Source organism: Phodopus roborovskii, unplaced genomic scaffold (assembly GCF_943737965.1).
Source record: "Phodopus roborovskii unplaced genomic scaffold, PHOROB, whole genome shotgun sequence".
NCBI lineage: Eukaryota > Metazoa > Chordata > Mammalia > Rodentia > Cricetidae > Phodopus > Phodopus roborovskii.
The window spans coordinates 16,823,408-16,851,163 of record NW_026126461.1 but is presented as its reverse complement, the minus strand read 5'-3'; the positions used below and the strand labels follow the sequence as shown (position 1 = coordinate 16,851,163).

The following is a 27,756-nucleotide window of genomic DNA, read 5'->3' as shown; positions in this document are numbered from 1 at the left end:
TCCAGTTTCTCCCTCCTCCCTCCCTGTGCCTCTCTCGAGCTGTCCTGATACCATTGAAGGAGGTCGTGCTTACAGGCTGTGGTAGAGTCGGGGGCTCTGGAGGGGGTTCCCCGTGGTCTCCACGGAAGTCCTGCGTGGGCTCTTCTGCCAGCAAGCAAGTGTCCAGCTCGACTAGTTCAGAAGCTACTGCATGGGTGAAGTCCAAAAGTCTACAGACAAACGAGAGAGCGTCTAAATAAAAACCCCACAAAGCAGCCTGGGAGCCCAATCATTTCACTGCTGTGTAGTTAAAGTCTTAAACCATTGATCCGTTTCTCTTAGAGTAACCAAAGTGGCCATCCTTCACAGCACCCAAGTCACACTGTTACGTTTGCTGGTGATCTGGATCCCCCTGGTCTCTGAGTGGCCTCGAGGCTGTCACCTCCCGCAGCTGGGGTCCCAGGCCTTCTGGTCTCTGGCCACCACATCTCTGCACAGTAGCTTCCATTTCAACACTGGGTCCTTATTCTGAACTGTGACAAGCACAGTTTAGGAGCTCTAGCTGGGTGCCCTAAGCTGGCCTGGATCCCACCGAGACACCTCACAAAGCTGTGTCTGCCTGCGGAATCAGGAGCATCGTGGCTTTCTCCAGGAATATGAAGTTACGCCATCAGTGACAGGGTGGGCAATTGCAAACAGCTGAGTACGGCTCTGTGACTGCACTGGAGCCCGTGTTCAGGGGTTCCGGGGAGGCGATGTCTCAGAGAAGGGCACTAGTGGCTAGGGAAGACCCCTGCTCTTGCTCAAAGTCACCTACAGGCCAGCAGCCCAGCAGGGATGGGCTGGGTGTCTTCTGCAGTTGAGTCCACTATGATTTACTGTAGGCAGATCTTGGTACCTATAGATTCAGGCACAGCAGCTCCTCCCATCTCAGTTTGGCTAGAACTTGGGAGTGGAGAAATTAACAGCTACTTGGCCGAAAATAATTCTCTTCCCAGAGAGTGGAGACTTGCAATGTTTAATTGTAGGGAGAGCCATGGATAACGCATAGCTGTGATACAGAGGTAACCCTTGGGGATGGGATATAGTTCAGTGGTAGAGTGATTGCCCAGCACACATCAAAGCCCGGCTCAGTGCTCCTTACTGTGTACACACAATGGGCCAATCATGATCTTTGGTTTTTTTTTTTTTTTTTCCTAATAAAATCTGATGGACAGATCAGCCCACCACGTTAACCCTTTCACCGAAGAGACTGTCATGATAGAACAAGAAGATGCACTTGTTACAGAAGAGCTCGTAGAACTCGAGACATCCACAGTGTGCTCAGCAGGCAGATGAGAAAGTTCAAGAACATGCTGAAGAGCCAGTTGTACTTACTCAGCGTCGAAGACCAAGTTTTTGATGCAGCCATGGAATGAGGCCCTCGTCCTGAGCATGGGAGCCCCCTTATCCTCAGGAAGTCCCCCTATGTAGAGGTTGGATATGTTGATTGTCCTCCTGTCTGCTAAGGGGCCCAACTTCATTTCCACGGGGGTGCCCTCATCCAGCTGAATGGTGATGACTCTGCCAGATTAACAGAGGAACACTCTTAAGTCACAGTGAATAGCGCCATTTTCACATGCAATTCTAGCAAAGCCCTTCGGGATAGTAGATTTTCCTAGAGATAAGTTTTGAAATGACGTTGTGTGTGAATCCCACAAATGAAAGCTGCAGCTCAACACACAACGTAAAAGAATAAAATCTGTGACTATGTCACTGAATTTGAGTACTATAGGTAAATGTGTATTCAGACACCTCTTTTTCCTATCACGAAAACATCCCCGTGTGCCTCAAAAGCACAAGGTGCCCAGTTGAAGAGAGACATACACGGAATATTGATAGGATAGCTTTTACTGTAGGCATGATACTTCCTACCAAAAGAAACAGACTTATTCGCCATTAAATTCATCCAGTTTGTAAACAGTTTACCTTGGGCTTAAGTAAAGGACAATTCTTAATTTAGGAAAATTTCATAAACTCATTACTATAAAGTAGAAGAAAGCTGACTCTCTGGTAGGATTCTAGCAAATCCCTAGCATTATCTTGAAACAGTAACAACTATGGTTGCTAATGGCACCTGAACCACCCCCTTCTCTTAAACACACCGGGTACCCGGGTTCCTGCTAAGGCGCTTCCTTAAGCTCCTCTCAGGTCCTGATACAAACTGCTGAGAGCTGAGATTACCTTCGATTCCTGAGCAAGGAGATGGAATGTTCTTGCCCGTCACTGTAGGAGCCGGTGGGAGCATGAAGTAGGGCCTTCCTCAGACTGGCCCCGTCCCCGGAACTGACGTGCACTTCAATATGGCCTTCGATCAGCATGATGGAGAAGAAGGGCTGCAGGGTGGGGATACGTTTTCCAAGATAAAATGCATTGCTGAGGGGTTTGCAACATTTTTACCTTCTATGGATAATGTAGGCATGCTAATGGAAGGCAAGCAAGGACATATGAGTGTCACCACCTGTCACACTATTTTGGATCTGGCATACCGCTTTCTAATCCGTGTTCCTGTAACGGATGCTTTGCATCACGCTGTAGCTCTGCAAAGCCCCTTACTTGCCATTGACTGCTACATGACACATCGCAGTTTATTTTCTCACTTGGGAAATTTTAAGAAATTTCTAATTTCGTATTAGCATACACGTGACCACCTCATTTGATTTTTCCCTTTGCCTGCGGACTGCTCCTAATAGTTCTAATACTGGCACTAAGGGCTACAAGGGTCAGAAGACATTTAAAGTTCTTGGCGCTTCCTTCAGCTTTGACAAAAAGCACGGAGAGTTTATAAAGCCAGCCCCAGAACCGAAATGTCTTACCCAATGGCCCTGGCCAACAGCAGATGCACCGACCCTTTTCACTGACTTAATGAAAAAAAATGTGACTCGTGTAATTCTGTCAGGGACTGGTGGAGGGCAGATGCCAACTGTTCCTCAGAAGGTGAAAGACAGAACCGCTCTCCCACCAGAAAGACAGAACCGCAATCCCGCTTGAAGGTCCAGGCCCAGAAGGCAGGGGCCCAAACCAACATTATCCACATAGGATCATAATAGAATCGCTCCTGAGTGCCCCAGAGTAGAAATAACCATGGCCATCAGAGAACTAATGATGGCCTGTGGTATGTACACACAGAGAAATAGGAAGGGATAGAACAAATCAAACATGTAGTCGAATGTGGATGATACATGAAAACATGCTAAGTAATAACTGTAAAAGATACCGAATTTGGCTCAACAGCAAAAAAAAAAAAAAAAAAAAAAAAAAAAACTATAATATGCAACCCATCCAAAGATGCAGAACAGGCAGAGGGTGGCCAGGAGTGGGGAGAGGAGGATGGAGAGTTGCTCCATGGGGCCACAGGCTGTTTGTTACTTTGGGTGATGAAAACATGTGTAACTAGCTAAGGGGGGGGGGGTGACTTCATTACACCGAATGCACAACGTGCTACTGAATGCAAGGTCACTTTAAAGTGGTTCATTTTATACGAGTTTCACCTCAACTTAAAAAAATAGAATAATGAAAACCACAAAACCAATTCCGGTCCCCACCACCCTTGGTTACGGTGACCCATGCCATATCAAGGGTCTGCAAGCTGGTTCTGACACCTAAAGGCTGTGTGACCTTGGGTGGCGTAATTGGGTTTTCTGAACCTGTTTGTTTTTTTCCATGGTGGTGGTGACACAGCTGTGTCTTGAGCAGCAGAACACACATTGTGAAGGCTCTCCTTCATCAAGCCCACACGCTAGTGTCTGCTAACATTTCTTTTAGTCATACCACACCCTCCTGTAGGGGGTCAAACTCGTCTCTGCTTTTTTCTGCTGTTGCTGGACTACTGTGTCCATCACAGGCCACATCTGTCTGCTCCCTTCACATTTATCACAACAACAAATCCCCCCAAAGGATGTAGGATAGGAGCTTTCGCTCTGCTACAAGTGCTGCACACAGAAACTCGGGCTCTGCCATCGGCAGTTGCTTTAGTTGGGAGGGCAGCAGCCTTGAACCTGCCTCTAGATGTGTGGGATATCCATCACGAAGCTCAGAAAATCAGGGCTTCATGAGCACAACATATACTCATAGATTTAAAAGCATTCATACATAACCACTTGGGAGCAGCTTCAGTGAATTTGTGAGTCGGGAATTCCCCGCGCATGTCTTTGGAAGACTCCGGAAGGCATCTCCTTCTATGGGCCACCGCTACTCACCACATGTGCTTGAGACCAACCAGCCCTCTCCGGGTCCTTGCCCAGTGCAGCCAAGATGATGCCACTGTTGTTCTTGGTGGCAAACGTGGCTAGCAGGGATGATTCTGGTGACAGAGACTTGGGTGGCATCTCCATGTAGCCACCTCTCAGGAAACTCACACTCTGGATGGGCTGGAGACAGAGGGGACAGCAGCGACTTTGGATTGCTGTTGCCGGACTACCTGCCTCCTTTCCTCCCTTGCTTCCCACCCACAGGCTGGCTGAGAGCTTGCAGCTCTGTTGTATAGATGAGCCATTGGGCATTTACAAAAATTATCCAGACCCCCGTGACAATGCTCGCTTCCTACCTCCAACGCACAGCCTTTCTTCACGCCATAGGAATTCCTCAGCAAATCAAAGGTGGACCGGGATATTTCCAGGTTCTTGATGCAGCCCACATAGCTTCTGCTGCCGAACCCTTTCCTGGAGTCAAGGACATAAGGACCAACCGTTCACACACTTGATAAGAGAGGCCTGGAAATTCCACGTGAGACAGGGCCACAGAGAGGCAATCCCCAGATTCACACCGTACCTCATAGACACAGAGTGAGGTACTCCGCCCACGTAAATCACGTCTTTATCCAGCCGATTGAGGTCAGAAGAGGCTCCTGGGGTTTCTCCTTGCTTGGTTTCCTTGTTGCTGGTGTCGTATGCATCGAAGACAGCCAGCAGTCCTAGGGGGAAGCGGAAAGAAACAGTTAATGTCAATGTAAGATCCTGTTAACACAATCCGTGTATGAAGACATGTTTGATGTGGGGGTATTTGACTGCACTTGTGAAACTCCGAGGAGACTGTGTTAATAAAATTAACTTTGGTTGGGGGGGGGGTAAAACCAGAGACTAGTTGAATTAGCCATAGGGAGTTTGGAGGACCCAGGGATGAGGATAGACTGGAGGAGTAAGGAGGGACTTAGAGATTTGCGGTCTTTTGGTCTGGGATGTGTGGAGAGGGAGCCTCCTTTGTGGGTCTCCAGAAAAAGGGAAGGTCGGCTGGTTGTTCCTCCTACTCTTCTTTGATCTATCAAGTTTTCACCGCAACATCTGACTTCTGAGTCTTTATTGGTAGTAGAAGAACTCAGATAAAAACAACGCATGTCCTTTTAAATTCTGCAAACTTGACGGGCATTATTCTTCATCATTAAAAGACAAAGGTCGGCAGATTCAGATACACAGGGCTGAATGGTAATGGTAGGTAGGTGTGTGAAAGAAAACAGGATTTGATTCTTGTTTCCAATTTGGCACTTAATGAGAAACACTGGAGCCACAGACAAATGGATTAACACTGTCTCCCAGCTTCTTGCTCCATAGGCAAAGGTGGCTTTCAATCGGAAGGTCACTCAAGAATCTACTTTGTGTGTGTGGCCAGGTGGTGAATGGTGATGGTGATGTACTCTAATATAATTCAGATGCAGCCAGGAAGGTAAGGGAGCATATCCATCACTGATTTGGGAGTGCTGTTTGTTCTTAGAGGGCCAGCCGACATCATAGGCCTTCTTCCCTATGCACCCACCTTGCTTCCGGTTTCGCTGGAAGGCGATTTTGTACCAGGATCCATTGTTATACCGTCTGTCCGTCATGAGAGTGAGGGGTCCTGACCCCAAATCCACCATTACTTTAACCCTGCCACGGACCAGCTCGATGGACAGGAAGTCCTTCTGTGAAGGAAAGAACAGCTCTCTGCAGGTTCAACTTTATCCCTAGACTTTTTCCACCCAAGTTAGGGGTGGCAGTAACCTGAAGTCAACCAGGGGAAATGAAGCCTGACCCCATAGCTAGTCTGTTACATGAAAATGAAAATGTCCCCAGTGGTTTTGTAGGATCTTACTGAGAATTAAATGAACTGCTACCCATTGTTACCCAGATCTGTATTTTAGTAGACAAACTGGACTTTATGTGTGAGTTTTTATTGACAAGTGGGCTGTTTCTGAAAACGACCAGCACACAAGACAGAAAGGGGGCACATTCCTGTAGATGAGACTCAATTGAGGCTGCTGTGGCGGATGGAGGGATGGCTTGGCAGTTAAGGATGCTGGCTGTTCTTGCAAAGGGCCTGTGTTCTAGTCCCAGCATCCACCTCGTGGCTCACACCCAGAGGATCCAATTCCCACAGGCGGCCTCACACGCATGGTGCATACACACACAGGCAGAGAGACTACTCTCTCACACAACAAGATAATAATAAAAATAATTACAAAATGCAGGGCCACGGTGCTCACACAAGGAACGAGACATGATCTAGACTCGAACTGAAGAGCAAATATTCAACCGATACCCGTGCTGACGGAAGGCACAGGGCTACTCAGGGCTCTTGTGCGTTCCTCATAGTTCTTAGTGAACACGTGTTAACCGGTAACTGATTTTAAATGGGAACCCATACAGCCTGTCTGTGCAGATTACAGTAGCATGTGCTTCTGGAGACCGGCTAAGATAAACTTGCATACACCATATTACCGAGTCCCGGTGAGACTGTTTTGGAACTGTCCTCAAGCCATGTCCTTTACAGTGGGTACGGCCACCCAGATGAGAGCTTGACAAGCTCGGGTCGTTGATGTTCCCTCAGAGCATGTGGACTCCCTCCCCTGAGGCTGCAGCCAATCAATCACCCCCCCTTCTGTGCGCTCCTCCTCCCTGTGTGTGATCCCCCGGCTGCCTATGGATCTAGGGCACAGTGGGACACTTAAGAGAAGGAGAGCCGATGGCAAGGATTCTCCTGTGTGCAGTGTTTGGGGGCGCATGGCACATGCTGGGGCGAGCTGTCTCAGTCCTGCAGCTGTGCTGGGGACTCAGAGTCCTGTTACTAACTCCTCATTCACACTCCTGTAAGCCAACCCCATAAACTCTGGCGGAAGCAGAGCTCTCTCCTCTGGAGCGAACAGGCATGTCCCCAGGAAGAGTCACGTAATCTCAAGACAATGGGCCTGTACAAACACAGAGGGCCAAGGGCTCCCGGAAGGACTCACGGTGCCATTGGAAGCCAGGTAGAAGAGAAGCCCATTGGGGGAGAAGGTACTGAAGAGTATGATGATCTGAGTCACGGTGGTTCGCAGCGTCTTCTCCACAACCGCATACCCGCTTCCATCGAAGTGAAAGGAGGAGTCTTCGTTCTGGGAGCTGCAGAGGGGGAACCGTGAAATGCCATTCATCCCCGGGAGGGTGGGGAGTAAAGGAATTCCCTCATCCCAAGCCACTGAGAGTAAGTGTGAAGTGTCAGACACGACACATCGTACCCCTAATTTGAACTTCTGAAAACTGAAGGACTCAGGATCTGAAGAGCTCTGAGCTCTGACAGACATGAAGACAGGAGGGGGACAGCATGCACCATGAGACTTTGTTTCTTAAAATAAAAAAGAGAGGAAGGAAGGGAGGGAGGGAGGGAGGAAGAGAGGAAGGGAGGAAGGAAGGAAGGAAGGAAAGAAGGAAGGAAGGAAAGAAGGAAGGAAGAAGAGAGATGGTTTATAACACAGAGCATCTTGGGCTACGTGCATCCATAACACAAAGCCAATGCCTCTAGGATACTTCATTGCGCATATGCGATTATCCAACTGGGAGTGGCGTCGTGGTGGGGGAGGGGGTGTGATGGGGTGGTAAGACAAGCATGGAACAAGCCATACAAGGTTAATTGGTTAAAGTCACTAAGAAAAACTTGGTAGATGGCCTGGCCAACAGCCTGAGAAAGCTGTACTCCATACCCAGTGTTCCTTTTAGTTCAAGGGCTGCAGCCACCAAGATTCCATGCACAACCTTGCAAGGACCTATAGAATAGAGAGGCTACCAGCAACCAAATGTGGGGACGGATTGATCACCTTCCAAAGCAGCCACTGCACCTCCCCTCCCTTTCGATGTAGTTCCACAGGCCAATCGATTTGCCGTTCAAGAAGGCCTCTCCCATGCAGCCCTTAAAATGCGTGATCTTCACAGCAGGAGACTTCTGAGGTACAGATGAAAGCAAACACAGAACATGTAACGCTCACCCCACTGGCCTGGAAGCATACATTCTCCAGAACTGCCCTGGGAGCTGAAATCCCCAACCCCAAATTCCAAGAGAACATTCCCTGAAATGGCCAGTTTGCAACAACTGGATTAATTTGCGAGCAGGAGCAGCTTGCACTGTTTCGCTTCCCGAGGAGAAGGGGGAGCTGTTATGCATGTAGCCCAGGCTGGCCTCACAGTCTCCATTCTCCTGGAGAATGTCGGGAGTACAGACTTGTGTGTGTGTGCACATGGCCAGACCCAGCTCCGGATGGCATCCTAAAGATGAACTCAGTGTGAGGTTTCTGGGGAAAGCCTGTTATAGGTGATCAGCAGACCAGACAAGGGGCCAGCAGTTTGGTCCTGGGATGCAGACCTTCCTTTCAACCTCAGAACACCGAACCCCATCCAACTAATCGATATCATAAAACAAATACCAGGCATTTCTTGCCAAACACCCGTTAGCGTAATTAACCACTAGAGATAAAGGGACTTTACAGCAATTACTGTGAATTCATTTAATTTCCTGTTTATCATTGGAAGAGATCTCTACATGGCAAACAGCACCATTGAATTCTCTAGGATTCATCTTCATGATTGAAAATGGCCTTCTACCCTGACAAAACCAGCCTGCTCTTTAGTCTCACTTCCCAAAAAACGAACAGTAATAAAAGCAGACAATTTTGGTTTGTGGAGAGTATGCTTCACCGCGTGCAAGCCTATTAGCCGTGGGTCCTGTTCAGACGCGCTCGGAGAACGTTACCTTGATTTGACCTCCGAGCCCTCCAACAAACATTAGTGTTGAATTGTTTATGTCCAGGACGTTGGCCATCCCAGGAGACTTGCTTGTTTTGACTGGAGGGTTCTCAGCTGAACTTATCTCCTTCACGCTCAGTGACCCCACGTTTCCAAACCTTAGACCAAAGAGTTGCAAGAGGGACTTGGAACATTTCACGTCACCACATGTGTGAGCCTCTCCAGGCCCCTGCCTCCTCCTCCTGATCTCCTGTTCCCTCCTCCTCCCTCCCCCTGCTCTCCGTCTTCCCTCCTCCTCCTGCTCTCCGTGTTCCCCCCTCCTCCTCCCCTTGCTCTCCGTCTTCCCTCCTCCTCCTGCTCTCTGTGTTCCCCTTCCTCCTCCCCCTGCTCTCCGTGTTCTCTCCTCCTCCTCCAACACCATCAACAAAACCCCACAGTGTTGCAGAAAAGCAAGAGGAAAGTCCTGTGCAAGATGGCTTAAAGGAAGTTACTTCTGGGAAAGGGGCTTTAAAAGGAAGCATTTGGCTTTGTATTTGAATTTTAAGAAAACACATTTCCCATTTCACCGCCCTCTCCTCCCCTCTTCTATTGCCTTTTGCTAAATCCTCTTCGGTGGAAGGAACCATTTTATAAGGCTGGTAAAAATGGCTGTCCCTGGACTTATACTTTCTTAAAGTATTTTATTTTAAATAATCCGGGGGCTCGGGGAGACAGGCTGCTCTCGCAGAGGATCTGGGTTCCATTCCTAGCATCTCCCTGGTGGCTCACAACCCTCTGTAAACACAGTTCCTGTGGATCCAATGCTCTCTGGCTTTTGAAGGCACCACACCCTCACAGTGCACATACACATACACAGATAAACACTCCTGCGTAGAAATAGAAAGTAATCTAAACTATGCATGTTTTCCTTCTTTTGATCCTTGATTCTGGCAAAAAGAGGATTTGTTCTGTAATTTAAAATTTTCATTCCTATAGTTACTATGAATCTACACTGGTGGTTTACCATCCAACTTTCCCAATGACTAACAGCCTGTGAGATATATATATATATATATATATATATATATATATATATATATATATAATAAATGTGTTTATAAGGTACAGGAGAAAGAAGACAGATGTCCAAGGACATTCTCTGCTACCTGGTTATGTAGATTGTGTACCATCTGTTGTCATTGATGGAGACATCTGGGAATTCCAACCTTGTGGACCCGGAGCCCAGGTCCCAGAGAAACGCCAATTTCCCCCGCCGCATCTCGACTGCTAGAAAATCAGACTGGGGAGGGGGGCAGGAAATGAGTGGGACATGTTGCATATTGCTATTTACACAGCTAGTACAATGCATTAGTACTCTCGTGTGTGTGTGTGTGTGTGTGTGTGTGTGTGTGTGTGTGTGTGTAATCACAGCCCTGGGGCTGGAGCGTGGAGATTCCTGAGACAGGGACAGACCTGACCTTAGTGCTGCTGCAGACTGACCATCCACTATGCCTCTCAGGAAGTTCCCAAGAACACTCAAAGGGGGGGGGGCACCAAGCCACAAGTGGGTTAGGCAGCAAACGCACTGCACTGCCTATTTCAGAAGATACCAGTGGGTGTGGCCTGCATACTAAGACAAGAGCCACAAAAGCTATAACGTGCTTCTTAAAATCTCCTCCCTGACATTTCCAAGTCCCAAGGGCTTGGATCCCTCCTGAGTACAGCCACAGGAGCTGTAGTCTTCTCTACAAAGCTTCTTCTCATCTGGGGACCATAGGCAGCAACTTGGCAGGAAGGTGCCTGGCAATCTGAGAATTCCCTCAGGTTGACAGAGGTACCCACAGTATACCAATAAGGTGGCAGATAGGGGCACTGATCAGATACATCCCTTTCCTTCTTGTGGTGTTCACTGTATGGGGGCATGTGTTCATACGTGTGTGTAAGTTCACATGTATGCATATTAGCATGGCATTTTCACAAAGGAGGCCAGAAGACAGTCTGAGGTGTGCCTACCTTTTAAAACAGGGCCCCTCACTGACCTGGTACTCACTGACCTGGTACTTGGCTAAGCAGACTAAGCCAGCTTGCCAGAGAGCCCCGGGGATCTGCCTCCCTCTACCTGTCCAGCTTTGGAAACCCAAATGCACCCGATGATGCCCAGGTTTTGTTTGAGTGGGAGCTGGGAATTGAACTCAGATTCCCAGGCTCAACAGGCAAACAGGTTACCATTGGACTAGCTGCCCAAGCCCCAGGTGGTTACGTTTGCATTTATTTGAAATTCAACATGACAGTGTGGCAAAGGTTATCTCTGACTTCACTCACGCTGATGCTGCTGCCCAGGTAGAAGAGCAGGTTGTCGGGTTCCTGCGTCTTAACATTCAGTGTCAAGGTGTTATAGTTGGTAGAAGAAATCTGAGGCTGGTAGGCACGGATGCAGTCTCTGTCTGCAGACACGGCAACTTTGATCTAACAGGAAAGAGAAAGTGTCCCGTGACTTAGTGACATGGGGGGGGGCAGTTTTTCAGGATGCCTGAGATGCCCGCCTACTTTGTTTGGGGAGGGTTTTCTCTATGCATAATTCATAACGCTTTTGGCTTCACGGAGTGAGACGGTGTCTGTTTAGATACAGGATAGTCATTTAAATTAGGCTTTGCTTTATTTGTTTATTTGGAGACACTGTCTCACTATGCAGATGAGGCTGACCTCCAATTGAAACACCTGATCCTCCCTGCCTCAGCCTGGAATTATAGGCGTGTGCCACTATGAAGAACTTAGCTTTTCCTTGTTTTTGTTTTGTTTAAGGATTTACTTAATTTGCTTGTGTGTGTGTGTGTGTGTGTGTGTGTGTCTATGTGTGGATATATGCCTGTGAGTGCAAGAATTCCCAGAGGCCAGAGGGGCATCAGAGCCCCTGGAGCTGAGCTGGAGTTACAGGCAGTTACAGCCCAGAGGCAAAAGGTAGGAAAAGGTTAGCTTAAGTTAAAAGACTTAGTCATACCCAGAAACCATGACGCAGAGGGAAGTCAGAGAAAGCAAGCCTGCATCGTTTTATAGAAGGGCAGACTCTTGGAGAGATCAGAGTGCCTTTACCTGGAGAGTTACAGAAAGACTAAGCTGAGATCAAGGGTCATGATCTTCCTCACTAGGGCCCGCACTGTGGCAACTGTAGTTTCTCAGGAGCCTTACTAAAAGCTTGAATGGATCTACGCATAGTTACTGAGCGATTCCCCAACTTTGACCTCTCTGGTACTTGAACTTAGTGAAGTGGGACCTGGTACAGCATCTGTATAAACAGTTTTCTCAGAGTCCTGGAGGATGCAGCCCAGGGTACACAACCTGAAGAGTACCTCCAGCATTAAAAATTGGTAAACTGAAGGAACAGCACCAGATGTAACCGCTAGACTTAATGCCTCCATGGCAGGAAAAGTAAGCTATGAGGTCAGGCATTAACCATAAATTCCCATAAAGGAAGGGCAGCTTTTTCTTAAGAATCTTTGAGGATAGGGACGTAAAAAAATAAATTAATAAAAAATGATAGCCAAACACACACACACACACACACAGGAATCTTTGAAAGACACTAGACATGGTAGGGTTCTGAGAAAAACAGTTTAAATATGCCAAGACGAGCCTAGAAGGACATGGGGTTTAGAGAGAGCTGCCCACTGAATTCTGCAGGGCCTGTGAGCAGGAGCCCAGGCTTTGGGAGCTGTGGTTTTACCAGCCACAAGCCCGGCTCACCGAAGCCGCTTGTTTCCGGGCCCGGCTGATGAGAAGCTTGATCTCCGACAGGTTTCTACTCAGGTTTTCTTCCAGTGTTTTCAAAGGCTTCAGCCGATCGAATAAGAGGTTGGCTTGCATTTCCATGTCTTTCATTTTCCTCCCAGCCAGCAGAGCTAACAAGGGCAAGGAGGTAAGGGGTGGCAGGAGAGTTAGGCAGGAGGTAAGGAGGGGAAGGAAAGGGGTTCGTTACTAAGACACGGGATAAGGCAGAGCAGCGTGCAAGCCCTGAAATGCCTGAAGAACGCACACAATGCCAGTGTGCATTCCCCGGGGCCCCTGTCCTTCCTGAGTGGGAAGACACATTCCCACTGTGCCTCCTTATGCACCAGCTCCCCATACCCCCCCTTCCCCACGCCAGGCTGCAGGGTTTCAGAGGCCGGAGGATCACCGACGTACTGGTCATCGTGGAGTTATGCAGAAGGTCATTCGTCTCCTGTACCGTGGCGTTCACTCTGGACAGGTCCGCCGATGTGTTGACGACCCTTAGGCTTAAACCCAGGACGCCCTCCAGTGTCTTGGCTGCACTCTCTTTGGCAGCTGCGGCCAGCTCTCTGGCTTTCCTCCCCTTCTCTCTCAAACCTAAAATAAAGGACACGGAAGACTCCCAGAAAAGTCTGAAAGTACCAGTGACGTTTTTACACAGAAACGCACGCCAACCCTTGTCCTTCTCGTTGAGTACAAAACAAGGCTTCTGGCTTTCTCGTGTCAAAGAAGGCTGCGTTCTTCCCATATGTTCTACCTATCTGTTGCCCCCATTAAAGAAGCAGGGAAATAATTCGGACACTTAATTCTTTGGAACGGGGTTTCAAATGCACAGTGAGACAACAGCAGTGGCTAGTGGCCATGCCCTTAGTCTGGGGTGGTAAACTAAAGTGTTTTATGTATTTGTTGAGTGTGTGTGTGTGTGTGTGTGTGTGTGTGTGTGTGTGTTCACGTGGTATGGTACATATATGGAAGCCAGAGGACAACGTGTGCGAGGTTTGCCCTTCTGGTGAGTGTGCGGGTCCAGAGAGATGGAACTCAAGTTCTCTAGGTTGGGGGCAGCAGGTGTTTTACACACTGAGTCACCTCTCCAGCCCGAGACTCCCCTAGTCACCCCCTCTCTATACCTTCTCAGCATATGCCCACATCATCTCATGACTGGATAAGAAGGTTCTGGAACTTAAGCCTGTAATCAAAAGGCATGTGGCTGGACAAAGCAGTATTCAGTCACAACTCAAGCTGGGTGCTAAAAAGGACAGCAGGAGGGCGTGGCCTCCAGGGGAAAAAAGAATTCTGGTATCCAACAGCACCAGGTAGAGAATGTCTTCACGGGGCTCTTGTTCACTTGCGAATGTCTCAGCCGTGTAAGAGTACACAGCAATCAAGCGCATGCCTGTAATTCCAGTACCGGGAAGCAGGCCCAACACAATCACGATGTTGATTGATGCCAGCCCGGGCTACACGGTAAGTAAGACCCCAGAAAGCAAGCGGGAAAATCCCTGTGCAGTCCCTTTCCTTCTGTAAGTTTAAATAGGCCCAAATAAAAACGTCAGTGTTCATGAAAACAGAGGAAGGGTAACTTTCCATGGGGTGGGGGGAAAGAAAGGGAAGAAGAAATCTCAGCACCAGCTGAGTCTCAGGCACAAATGAGGGGAGCCGGGGCCCTGTGCGTAGTGTGGACACGCAATTCATTTGGGTTCTGAGTCAAAACTTAAAGTGTTGGGGAACCACTTGTTTGCAAATCATCAACCCCGAGTGATCTCCAGGCTGAGTTCACAGCGTTTTCTCATCTGAGGGAGGAAGAGAACAAGACAAGCCGCGTTCGCAGTGAGGCTGGCGTCCCCTTTGAGGGAAGGGAAGAATATTCTCTTCTCTTCTCGACCTCTCTGTTCTCAAAGTGCTGTGTCCAACCCATCTTTAAAGTCAGTAATTAAGGTGGTTACAAAACGGCACAGGAACACTTTAAAGGGTGTGGTTTGATGCATTTGTTTTAAACAGTTTCGTGATCTTCCCCTCCGAGTCGCATTCCTTCTCCAGGTGAAGCTTAACCAATCCTGGCCTCATTTCTGACCATAGCTCCTAATGAGACACCAGGTAGGACTTCCCCATGCTTCCGTGTAATACTTTTATAACGAGAAGGTTAATTACACCACGAAACTCGTTTCTGCTTACCTCCAGGAATTTCTCTAAGTATCGAGAGGGAGTTGTTGGTCTGGCTCGTAATGTTATCCACACTCTCTTGAAATTGACTGGTCAAATTTCTCAGCTCCTCTAGCTTCGATGTAATACCTATGTGAAGGGGGTAAAGCAGGGGGTCTGCTTTAGGTTTAATTTGCTGGAACATTACCTAGGCATCAGCTTTATCATTCCCCATCCATCCATCCATCCATCCATCCATCCATCCATCCATCCATCCATGACGACACCTCAGTATTGGGAGTTTTCCCAGCAGTCCTTAGCTCTGCTCATTGCAGACATGGGGGTGGGGGGGTTGGTTTGATCATTTTGTCTATCTTGATAATGCCTTTTGCACTGTTAATTTGTTCTTGAATTTCATACCTAAGTTCGTAAAAGCACAAAGGTGAAGACATATTTAAACCGTCGATGAGCAAGAGTTGGGAGGGTCTAACATTCTGAGGACAGAATAAATTCTAAACTGTCTCATCACAGAAAAACAAAAACAAACAAAACAAAAAAAAAAAAAAAATGCCCTGGCCTAACCCTTGCTTCGGGCTGCTGCAGTAGGTCCTAGGTCTTGATTGAGACTCCAGTCCAGCCCTTGGTTCATGGAGCCTTGGGAGGGCTCCGATGTTACCCCCAACAAACTGCCTACATCAACTGTACATTAAGAAAATTCCACGCCTGCATTCTTTCTCGTATAGAAAAACAGATTCTTGCCACGCCATTGTATGCTATGCCCTTACATGTCCCAGGAAATTGCTTGCTGGAACTCTTGGGACTGTATAGGTATTAATGGAAGAGGATTTACCATTTATGGCTCAATCTAGCCAGATTGGGGAAAAAATGTGGAGATAGCATGGGATGTAGTTCATTCCCTCAAGGGACCGGCGCGTTTGAGAATGAAAGGGGAGACCCCAGATGCATCAGGAATAACTGGCAATGCAGGGGGGGGGTGAGGAGGGATTGCGGGGCGGAGGGGCAGTCCCTGGGATCTGCTCACGAGGAAGGCTTCGTGTGCACAGAGAAGTGTGCGTGTTCACCAAGCGAGCACGCTAGAGTAAGACTCAAGGAGAGGAAGACAAGGGAGCTTCAAACTGCTCTAGGGAGAGTCTTCTCCCAGGATGCTCATCAACCTGCGGCCACTCATCCTGCTCGTCCAGGCGCAAACCAACCTTGCTGCTTCCTCCTGGCGCTGATGCTTCCTTTCAGAACCCTGGAAGAGTGCTGTAGAACTGCTTTCCCCTGGGAAGCCATGGATTCTGAGATCTGGAAAAGAGAACAATTCACACATCACAATCTCCAAGAGAGCGCAGCCCGGTCGGTCGGAAGAGCAGCAACCAGCTTCCAGATCAGGAAGTCCACCTCGGAGCCCCGAGGGGAGATTCGATGCCTGAGAGGAGATGTTCAAGTGTTTAAAGGAGGCGATCGGCCAGTATAAAGCTGTGAGCGATAGGAAATGTCAAGTGGGTATCTGACAGCATCGGTATCTTTGTCAGGAGGGACAAAGACACAAAAAGGACTTAAAACGGAGTGAGGGGGCGCAACGCATTTCTAACTATCCAGAAGGCTGATGGGGGGGGGGGCTCACTCGAATTCGGGGATTACAGGACAGGCTGTGCAGCAGAGTGAGACCCTGTTCTCTCAAAATTACTTAAGCTTTAAAGGGCATAAGACACGGCAACAAACGGACAGACAAAAACACAAGCAGAATCCATCAGAAAAGATGAGGGTACATGCATTTGAGTACACGCTCATAAAACTTCCAGAGCAGCCGTCCTCAACCTCCCAGTGCAGAGACTCTTTAATGCAGCTCCTCATGCTGTGGAGAACCCCAACCATAAGATTACTTTCCTGGCTACTTTGCAACTGTAATTCTGCCATTGTCATGAACTGTCCTGTAAATATCTGTGTTTTCTAATGGTCTTTGGCGACCCCCCACCATGAAAAGTTGGTTCGTGAAAGGAGTCAAAGGGACCATGACCCACAGGCTGAGAACTGCTGTTGCAGAAGAAGACATGCGTGACATGCAAAAAGGGAAGAGGCGCAGTGAAGGCCTGGGTATTTCTCACCAAGCCTGTCTTATTTGCACTCCTGTGAGCTTCGGCAGCCAGTCTCTCTGCTTCTCCCGTCATGATCTGGATGTTGGCGTGGACGTGTGCAGCGCTGGTGGCATTCCAGGACACGTTTCTAACGTTTTCAAGGTCTCTGTCAAGTCAGCATTATTTAGAGATGTTATTAAAAAAATAATTAGTGTATGCCCATTAAACTTGAAAGTTTCCTAGTTGCTTTCCTAGAAAAGAAGCCAGGACTAGCGATCACCGGCTTCCCCTCTACACACAGAAGTCAGGCTTGGGAAGCTGCCTCATGGCAACACTCAGGATGGCTGCTTTTAATCAACAAAGGCTTGTGATGGTCATTTCCCTTAGAGAGCCATCATCAGTTCCCACCGCCTGTCCCCCAACGTTCCTTGATCTATGTTGTTAGTTCACGTTTGTGTTGGGGTGCCCCTGCATAAGTGTATTGGTTATAATTAATTTCTCTATCAACCCAGGTAACCCAGGTGTCAGGTTTCTAAAGGCTTTTTGACCGCACGCAGGGGTGCTGGGTCAAAGGCTGGACCCCAATTTGATAAGATTCACCTGGCTCTCTGAAGGAGGCTCAGATAATATTTCCATTAGTTGGATTTCATTCTAGCAGCAGGCAAATAGTCTAGGAATTTGCAACCTGGCAAAGGTTTGATTTCCACTAGCTCTATCCCGACACTGAAATGTGACAATTGATGTGTCTTTGCCTACTGAAGGAATCGCTTCATTTTCTCTTCAGAATTACTGAACTGGGCAATTATTGTCAGTTACTATTTGCCTGAGAAATTCAATGACTCATAAATAAAATAATGTCATTTAATGTTGACTATCATAATCAAATTGTGTTCACTACTCTTAGACTAAATAATAAATATTTTAATCTAGCTATGGACAGAGCCTAAGTTTCTTCTTTTTAAGGAATGATGGACGATGATAAAGAGAAGCCGAGGCTCTGCCTCTGTTTTCTCTTACTAGTTGCTATGGTGTTCATAGCCACTCAGTGCAGCACCTAAGTAAGGCAACTGTCTGTTGAGTCATTTTTAATTGCTTTTGTTATGTAATCTAATCATTCATGATATCTTTTCTCAATGGGGAGTATTTTCCCATTCACAAATGTTCCTGCCAAGTTTTGAACATCCATCCTTTCTTTAAAAAAAAAAAAAGTTTAAAGAAATAAATTCATCAAATAATTAACACCCCAAGATTATCTAGGCCTGCTGTTCTAGCCTAGGAGGCTGAGTCAGTAGGATTATCACAAATGCAGAGCTAGCCTGGGCTACACAGTGAGTTCAAGGCCAGTCTAAGCAACTAGTGAGACATTGTCTCAAGAAGAGCGTGGCTCAGTATTAGAGTGATCGTCCCACATGCAGGAGACCTTTGCTTGGTTCAACACCCAGTACAGACACACACACACACACACACACACACACGGAAAGAAACTGTAAATCCTAAGTTACAATACAGAGCACTTAAGTCACTATCTATCTTGGGGGAGGACAAACCAAGTTCAAGACACCAGCATTTGATGAGGTGCTCTAGGTTAAATCCAATGTACAAATGAGCCTGGGAACCATGGTGGCCTAGAGTTATACTTTATTTTTAACAAGATGAGGAAATGTTTAAGCAATAACTACAGCTATTGGTTACAGTAACTTGGGAATGGTAGCTGGGGGGTGGCTTAAATAATCACTGAGACCAAGTTCAGGTGCCAACATCATGTGGGGCAGAGCTCAACAAAATGCTACGTTAGCTACTTTGGATTTGGTGCCTTCTCCTGGCCTCTGTGGGCACCACACATACTGACACACATGACACACACACACACACTATGACACACACATATGCAAGCATGCACACATAGACACACTGTCACACACACACACACACACTGCCACACATTCTCTCTCTCTGTCTCTCTCTTGAAGACAATAACTGTATTACAGGCGTAGACCACCAGGAAGCAGATGGCGACTGGATGTGGTATCGTTCAGCACTGGCAGGCAGAGAGATGCTAGCACTTCTACAGGTAAAGTGAGGCAACCACATCCTCCATTTGAATCATGGACACAGTGCCCTTGCGCAACTCTCACACAAAGCACTTGAGTGCTGTAGGAACTCGGAAAGCTCTCACAGCCTGGCATGGTAGCATAGTATTTGGTTTGCATTTTCCCATCATGCAAACATGCCTATGGTAAAGCTGGCAGGCGCTGGAGGGATTCTGACTGGCCACACTAGTAAAATAGGAATATATATATATATATATATATATATATATATATACACACACACACACACACACATATATATATATATATATATATAAATTGCACTGGGGAGATAGCTTGGTCAGTAAAATGCTTGGTTTGTACGCATGAGCACCTTGCTACACCACTCCCCAGAGCTCATATAAAAAACGGCAAGCGTGGTGACTTGTAATCTGGGCACTGGGGAGGCTGAGAGAGACAGGGCTCCCTAGCCAGCTAACCCAGCCTACATGGTGAGCCCCTAGCCATCAAGACGCCATTCTAAAATGTGTGCACAGCATCTGAGAATCGAAATCGGAGATTGTCTTTGGCTTTCACACATGTCTCCTCTAAGTATGCATGCATCTACACACACAGCACACTTGCGAATTGGCATACATGAGTGTGCATGCATGTGCGTGTACACAAACACGGCATAAAAGTGAGTCAATGCTGCAATCAAAAAAGCCGTCCTCACCCTGATCGATGGGTAGGTAGGCAAGCTCTTCCTGGGCATGAACACAGTGCAGCCTTACCTGTCCGAAACACCTGCTAGGCTCTGCAGCTCAGAGGCACGACGCTCAGCTCTGTGGACCAGGTCACGAGCTCTTCGTTTGGACATCTGCATGACTAGCTCATCTACGTGGCTCCGGAGCTTACCGGTCCACAAAAGGAGCTCATCTCTGTGATGTTCCAGCTGCTGCATGGGGAAATTAAAGTGTAAATATACATGTACACACATAAATGAGCTGTGCAGCCACTCTGGAAATCGTGGTGTGGCTGCCCAAACTGGGACTTACTTCTAGGGTGTCCTGAACACTATCCACGTGAGTAGCGGCAGAATCTACCCATTCTCCTCCTTTGGCGATGAGCTCTGAGGTCAGGTTTCGTTCCTTTTGAACCTTCAGCTTCTTCTCCTGCATCAGAAACCTCCAGTTAAGGATGTAAGGTGGATGAAAGCCAGCCAGCACTCTGGCCTTGTCAGAGGCTAATGTGGGTACTGTTTACAGTCTGGCCTGCTCAGGGACGATCCTGAGCAGGGAGGAGACCCAGACACTCACTCGGAACTCTTTGAGGTTGGCCTTGACAAGTAGCAGCAGGAGGCTGCTCTCCTGGGTCTTGGTCTCAGCCTCCCTAAGGAGTTCCTCAGCCGCCTGCAGCTCCTTGCTGTGATTTGAAAGGAGGCCCCTGGCTGCTTCCTTCAACGCCTTCAGCTTTTCCTGGGGCTTCTGGAACCTCTTCTGAATCCGGGACAGTAAATCTTTAGCGGCCCTGGTGGACAGAAATGGTTCACTTAGGAAATAAGCAAGAACAAAGCTTGGGCCTTGAAACCCTAATGAGAGATTTCCATATGGTCAGTTTCTTCTTGGAACATAAGTGATGTAGTGTGTGTGTGTGTGTGTGTGTGTGTGTGTGTGTGTGTGCATGTGTGTGCGCGTGCCTGCGCAGTGGGGATATATAATTGCCATGTCATACATGCAGAGCTCAGAGGACAACCTCAGCTACTGGTCCTTACTCTGTATTGGTTTGAGATGGGTTCTCTTTGTTGCCCACAGCCCAGGCAAGCTGACCTGCAAGCTTTCAGGGTTCTCCTATTTCCACTTCCCATCTCCACCCTAGGAGCTCTGAGACCCACGCCACTGTGCCCGGCTTTATGTGGATTTTTGAGGATTCCAACACAGGTCTTCATGCTTGCCCACTGCTGGATAGCTTCATGTCAACATCACACAGGCTAGGTCATCTGAGAGAAGGGACTCTCAACTGAGAACATGCCTCAGTACGACAGACTGTATGCAAGCCTGTAATACATTATTTTTTTCCCCCAGACAGGGTTTCTCCGTGTGGCTTTGCAGCCTGTCCTGGCATTCACTCTGTAGACCAGGCTGGCCTGGAACTCACAGAGTTGCCTGCTTCTGCCTCCCAAGTGCTGGGATTAAAGGCATGTGCTACCACTGCCAGGTATTTACCATCCCTGGGCTGGTGGTTCTGGGTCCTATAAGAAAGCAGGCTGAGGAAGCCTTGAAGAGCAAGTCAGTGAGCAGCTCCCTCCATGGCCTCTGCATCAGCTCCTGCCTCCAGGTCCCTGCTCTGTTTGAGTTCCTGTCCTGACTTCCATCAGTGATGGGTTTATGTAAGCCACATATACCCAAGTTGCTTTGAGTCATCGCGCTTCATCACAGCAGTGGTAACTAACTAGGACCCAACTAGCAGTTTTACCCTGTGAGCCATCTCTCCAGCCCTTGACTGGGGACATTTTTCTGGGACAGCTATGGTTAAAACAGGAGTGACTGATGCCCTACTTAACCAACTGTCTTTATTCACAAACTTCCTGACACATTTTAGTCATGAAATTAAATTAAATGACCTCAGTGAATGAAGCTCGACTTGGAAATCCACGAGTGTATCCTGAGTTAATGACAGCAACTGCCGTCTTTCACTGGGCAGAGAATTGAAAGAGGAGGGCAACTTCTTTCTTTATGGGGCAGAATTGAGGCCAATAGAACAGTTTTTGCAAAAACACTGAAGTTCAAATTGCTTAAGAGATATATTGGACCATCAATTAATGCAGGCTTTAGGAAATCCAAAGAATTGTTTTCCTTATTTTTCATTCGTGTTTTTGAGGTAGGATCTTGCTATGTAGCCCTGGCTGGCCTGGAACTCACTCTGCAGACCAGGCTGGCCTCGAACCCAGATCCACCAGCCTCCGCCTCCCAAGAGCTGGGATTAAAGGCTTTTGGCACTGCGCATGGCAGACAGTTTTCTTCTATTTCTCTTTAAATGTTATCAACGGCCTCAGTATTATGAGTGGGATCGACGAGGCTACACTCTTAGCTTCATGCTAAGTTGCATAGAATAAGTAGTTGTCCGTGGAGCGCTCTTCTTTGCAACCCCATGGACTATTCATTCCACAAGAACGGCAGACTTAGGTCTATTCCTCGGTTGTCTTGCTCCCCGGAAACTCTCCGTGTATGTGAATGTACTAACATGGGAAAAAACCACAAGTAAAGAAAAGAACCAGCCTGTTTAGTCCATATTGCAGCCCCCATCACACACACACACACACACACGCACGCACGCACGCACGCACGCACGCACGCACGCACGCACGCACGCACGCACGCACATCAGTCACAGAGCGCATTTCAGTACTGAAGCTATATTTGAGAGGCTCTGGGGACACGAGCTGTCAGCGATAATCTGCAGTGTGCAAAGAAGATTTCCAAGGGAGTCAGCTGTCTTCGGGGAGGCCAGGGTCACCATGCTTCTCTGATAGGACAGTGACTCAGCCGTGCAAGCAAGGTGATGTAGGTCAAGTTCCCGCTTTCCCTGGGGAAGCTGGTGTTCGGATGAGTGCTGTGTATCACCAGCCCCAAGTGCGGCCCACAGATGCTGGGTTTCTAATGGCTTCCTCAGGCAGAGCTATCACCCCCACACTGCATCAGCAGGTCCTAGGTGACCTCTAATGCACTTTCCCACGCATCCCTGCAGGTTCCTTGTATCCTTTCCCCCATCTGGCTGCACATCCATAAAGAATCTTGGCCATTAATGCAATTACACACGAACTCCTGGGAGTCCCCGAACGTGGGAATGGTCTGCCTTGGAGTGAGAATAATTGGCATGTGTGCCCAAACTGTCTATCCAGACTCAAGCACCAACCATGGAGTTTAGGGAGTTCGTCCCCGAACGTGGGAATGGTCTGCCTTGGAGTGAGAATAATTGGCATGTGTGCCCAAACTGTCTATCCAGACTCAAGCACCAACCATGGAGTTTATAATTAGTAATATATTAATTCCTAAAATAATCCATGACACTGGAAGAGGGATTGCCCTGCAAACTAGAAAGTCGAGGCTAGGAAATACATTTTGAATTCCCCCATTGTTTAAAATAAAAGTTCCCTTGGTCATATCTTCACTTGTGGATGAAAGAGAGAAATACAGAATCTGATTGACAACTGTATTCTAAACAGAAAGAGAGAGATGCAATTGTAGAGCAGCCAGCCCCAGCCCCAGCCGGTGGGGATGTGGAGGAACTGGGAGGAGGAGGAGCTGTTCTTACCTTTCCTGCCTTGTTTCAAATGAGTACTCAAATAAATAGATAAACTTCCCCTAAGTGGCCTGTAAGTTCTGTTGGGCACAAAGGCTCTACTGGTCCGTCTGTGTGTCCCCAACTCCTGCTACCATGTTTGCAGCCAGAGGAAGAGGGGTCCCACAGGATGGCTCTGAATCTCTAGGATGGCCAGCCTGTGAATCTGCACTTTCAACAAGCGCCTTCATAGGCAAGGGTTCTGTCCTTCGCGGGGTGGCAGCAGGCAGCAAAGCCACCACTCTCACTGGCACAGGAGGGATGCTCTGGTCTTGTTGCCTGCTCTGGCATCTCGCTGCCTTCACAGCATTCAGTTTAGTCCTCTCTGGGCCTCTGCAGCTCTCCGAACCAACGTTCTAGCTACTGTATCACGGCACCTTGTTCCAAACCCTATCCAACCAAGCCTTTCCATGTAAGTTCCACCCAAGCAAAGCAACGGGTCAATAAAATATGTTCAAAGACAGAGGAGTTACGAACCTAATGTGCATGGCGAGCGGGAGAAAGCACACAGGGCTTTAACATCCTGTGGAAGGAATCGGAAAATGAGCGCCAGGGAGCCTCTAAGTGCAGATCATGTGACTAAATGATCTAGTTCCTTCTGTCTACTCCGGTAATGTAATAGCCTGAACCACAGGAAGGGGGGGACTGAATTTGCATGAGCACACACTGTAATCACAGCTTTCAGGAGAATGGAGAGGGAAAATGTCAAGTTCCAGCCCAGCGGGGATACAGAGTGAGACCCTGTCTCAATGGAGAAGGAAACAAGGACAGAGGAAAGAAAGGGAGGAAGACTAGGAGAGGAAGGAGGAGGAGAGATGGGGACAGACAAGGAAAGGGGAAGGGAGAGGACGTGGCGGGAAGAGGGGAGGACTTGTAGAATAAACACTCAATATTGAAACACACAGAAATAAGGAAAAGAAAAGAAAATGCTTGTCCAAGACATCTCTCACATGAAAGTTTACAGTGACAAAATTTACAAATGCTTTAAATGTTACTAGAAAGAACGGAGAGTTAGAGAGTCTCGTGTAACTGGTCAAAACGATCCTCAACCTACCCGACAGAAAACAACTATGTCAGCTAATAACCATGTGGAGAAAACCTAGAAAGGGCCCAGGGAGGAAATCACAAGCTCCGGAGTCTATGCACAACCGTTCTCCCCAAGGCTGCACCCTGCGGGTTCTAAGATGGCTTGCACGACCAAGCTCTATGATTCTGATAGTGTTAGTATGACCTGGAGTTTACGGACTAGGTACCCTACATTATTCTTGTTGACATATTACTACTATTACCCGGTACTTGATCTACAATAACGGTGTGCTAGGCTCTGTCTGTGGTTTGCAGCAGGTAAAATTTAATCAAAGAATCACACGAAGACACAGAGACCATCGCACAGTACACAGAGATGGACTATACTGGGTTTCACTGATTTGTTTCCTGTATTTGGAGGAGCAGGTAAGCATCTCTTCATCTCCTGGACACCTGGGCCTCTCTCCTCCCTTGCAGTATTAATTCCCAGAGATCATTTCCCCCCCCCCACTATCTCCCCTCCCCAGCACCAAAATGCCTGGTTCTCACTAACAGTCATGCTCGGGACTTACTTGAGTTCAAGGGTAGCATTTTGATGCAAGTCTGTGAAATTCCTTCCCTTTATAAGTTCCAGCAAAGAAGAAATGTTCTGGTGCACGCTCTGAAGAGCAGAAATGGATGGCTGGGAATCTTCCTGTGTGGTCTGATTCAATGTTGCCAACCTTTCCATGATTTCTAGAGAGAAGATTCGCCACTAAGTGAGTCTCTTCAAGGTAGACATTTCAGGATCCCTGTGCTATGGGATGTCCCAGTCCCTTGGCATTAGGAAGCCCAGCCCAACACTGTTCACCTGCTTCATAAGGCAACCATGACTCTTTCTACCAAGCAAGCACAAAGTCCCCAAAGGAGAGGCTGCCCGCCTACCTTCGATGTTTGTGTGCAGCTGCTCGATGAATGAGGCCAGGGCTTGAGTCCCACTGACAATTCTTTGCGTTGCCTCATTCAGCTGCTCACTGCTTGCTGAGACTCTAGTGAGCTGACAGGGCAGTAAAGACTCGTTAGTTCGATTTAATATTATGCGAGCTTCTGAACACAAGCTGTTACCTCTTTAAAGGGACAAGATATATCTAGATCATGAAAATTACCCTATCACGCAAACCAAGGCTAATATTTCTTTGCTCCGATTTGATTACCTGGATGCTGAAATCACCTAAGACACACTCACCATGAGAAAAGATGCTATTTTCATAAGCAGTCTAGGTGACTAGCAAAACTAGGTGCTTCCCTCTGTCCAATTGTGAAAGCACTCTTAACACATTGGCAGCCGAGTACAGTCATACACCAAAGAGCAACAAAAGCAGTGACTCCCTAGGAAACATACTATTGTCCAGACACACTGTGTGCTTCCATGCAGAGGAATACACTGTGAACTTACACCTAAGCTGAATGGTACTCAATATATGTGCATACACACACGTAAAAGGTGCAGCCCATTGCTCCTTGGGCCATGAAGAATATAATCATAAGGGAGTAAATCAAGCACAAGAGAGTGGAATAAAATCAAGGGGCTCAGTAAACAAGGGATGTATGAGCCTGGTGTCAGGGCAGGAATACATTGCCATGAGGGGGAATGTTGTATTGTCAATCCCTCAACTGGCTGCATCACCATTTATCACTGTCATCACATTATTATATACTTTATGCAAGCGTGCACACTTACACAGTTGACAGTGTGGTAGGTTGTTCACACCAGCACTACTGCAGACACACGGGCAACGCCTTTTGCCACTAAGTTGGCATAGTTAAGAGGTGAATGAGCAGAATTTCACCCTCAGAGAGTCAGTGCATAGTGCAGAATTTCACACTCAGAGAGTCAGTGCATAGTGCAGAATTTCACACTCAGAGAGTCAGTGCATAGTGCAGAATTTCACACTCAGAGAGTCAGTACATAGTGCAGAATTTCACACTCACTCAGAGTGTCAGTGCATAGTGCAGAATTTCACACTCACTCAGAGTGTCAGTGCATAGTGCAGAATTTTACATGGTTCATACTCAGTGTCAGTGTATAGTGCAGAATTTCACACTCAGAGTGTCAGTGCATAGTGCAGAATTTCACACTGAATTCAGGAAGTGGAACATCACCGCCTATGAGGTTTTAGTTCCTATGAGATAAGAGCGATTGCTTTAGACTGGAACCTGCCAGGCAGCAGAACTATCCACCTCCAACCTGACTGGTAACACTGGGGTGACACCAGCCCCTCCTTAGGAGTGTGAGTGAGGCTGTGACCACAAAGCTCCCAGTCCTGACAGGGACACATTGCCCTCAGCTGTCACTTCTTGGTAATTTTGTAAGTCAAAGAATATAAAAATGACAGGATGGGGCCTGCAGGCATTTTCTCCTTAAGATCAAAGAGAATGTTCTTTCATGATGAGAAAAAATTATTTTAATCAGATTATTTTTTACAAACAATCTGCTTGCTTAGGGACCCAAAATCCACACTTAAACATGCAAGCACTTTTCAAACCATCTTTGGTATCAAATTACCTGGAGCCAACTTCTGCATGCATGGCTGAGTATGTCTGAACATACTGAGAAATCTACAATAAACTATATTTGACAACAGGTCTCCCTTACCTGCTATAAACTAGGAGGTGTTTTGGTGGCTCACACCTTACCATGAGGTAAACAAAATAAGTAATTTCCTGCTGACATGAAAGCCAACCTAATTCTATCTAGGACATAAAACCATCAGATCCCACCTGGACTGAAACCTGCAAGTCACAGGACCACTAAGTACCAAAGCTACTCTGCCCCACAAATTCCACGATACACTGAACTTAGGGAAAGGAGGAAACCTCAGCAATCTTTTAGTTCCCCTTGGGTTAAGGTGAGAAAGTAAGCAGCTAAGCAAACCACCCAGTTCTTTAGCATGAGTGGCAACCGTAATCTGGTCAGGAACCTTTCCCACCACAGAAGGGAACTCATTGGGTTAGAACCCTTTGATGACAGACTTCTGGAGCCTCCCAGAACCTGCCAGATGGGACCCAGAGCCTCCCAAGGGCTTCCCTGGGAGGTTGTGGGGAGCTAGATTTTTCATAGAGTACTTACCTCCTTTTGCAGGTTTTCTATTTGTTCTGCAACGCCTTCAAGCTGGATTTCTGCCCGAATCTTCTTAGCACTTTCTTTTAATAAATTCCTCTAAGAAAAAGAAAAGAAGCAATGTTACATTGTTTACTTCATCCACTTTAATGTTACATTGTTTACTGTATCACTTTAAAATGTTCCACTCTTCAGGGAATCATGGGCTAATTGCTTTTTGGTTTTCAGAAAGGCATTCTAGCTTCCTTTAATAGTCACCTAAAAGCAAAAGGGCTCACTCACTCATCAACAGTTGTCAATTACAGCAATGCCAC

The 27,756-nt window shown here is 47.5% G+C and overlaps 1 protein-coding gene across 1 annotated transcript in view; it reads right to left on the bottom strand.

Moving 5' to 3' along the window:
* Positions 1-27,756, bottom strand: part of Lama1 (laminin subunit alpha 1) — a 115,144-nt gene that overhangs the window by 8,589 nt on the left and 78,799 nt on the right. Inside the window, exons 34-56 of the mRNA XM_051190903.1 lie at positions 27,452-27,541; positions 25,267-25,378; positions 24,915-25,077; positions 20,295-20,505; positions 20,034-20,150; positions 19,770-19,933; positions 16,976-17,111; positions 16,079-16,172; positions 14,898-15,014; positions 13,140-13,322; positions 12,702-12,856; positions 11,283-11,426; positions 10,127-10,260; positions 8,989-9,139; positions 8,060-8,184; positions 7,217-7,367; positions 5,767-5,911; positions 4,789-4,930; positions 4,565-4,679; positions 4,218-4,388; positions 2,203-2,354; positions 1,357-1,542; positions 74-209 (exon numbers count right to left, since the gene is read on the bottom strand). Of these exons, the coding sequence (XP_051046860.1) occupies positions 74-209; positions 1,357-1,542; positions 2,203-2,354; positions 4,218-4,388; positions 4,565-4,679; positions 4,789-4,930; positions 5,767-5,911; positions 7,217-7,367; positions 8,060-8,184; positions 8,989-9,139; positions 10,127-10,260; positions 11,283-11,426; positions 12,702-12,856; positions 13,140-13,322; positions 14,898-15,014; positions 16,079-16,172; positions 16,976-17,111; positions 19,770-19,933; positions 20,034-20,150; positions 20,295-20,505; positions 24,915-25,077; positions 25,267-25,378; positions 27,452-27,541 (3,294 nt within the window). The remainder of the gene's footprint in view (positions 1-73; positions 210-1,356; positions 1,543-2,202; positions 2,355-4,217; positions 4,389-4,564; positions 4,680-4,788; positions 4,931-5,766; positions 5,912-7,216; positions 7,368-8,059; positions 8,185-8,988; positions 9,140-10,126; positions 10,261-11,282; positions 11,427-12,701; positions 12,857-13,139; positions 13,323-14,897; positions 15,015-16,078; positions 16,173-16,975; positions 17,112-19,769; positions 19,934-20,033; positions 20,151-20,294; positions 20,506-24,914; positions 25,078-25,266; positions 25,379-27,451; positions 27,542-27,756) is intronic.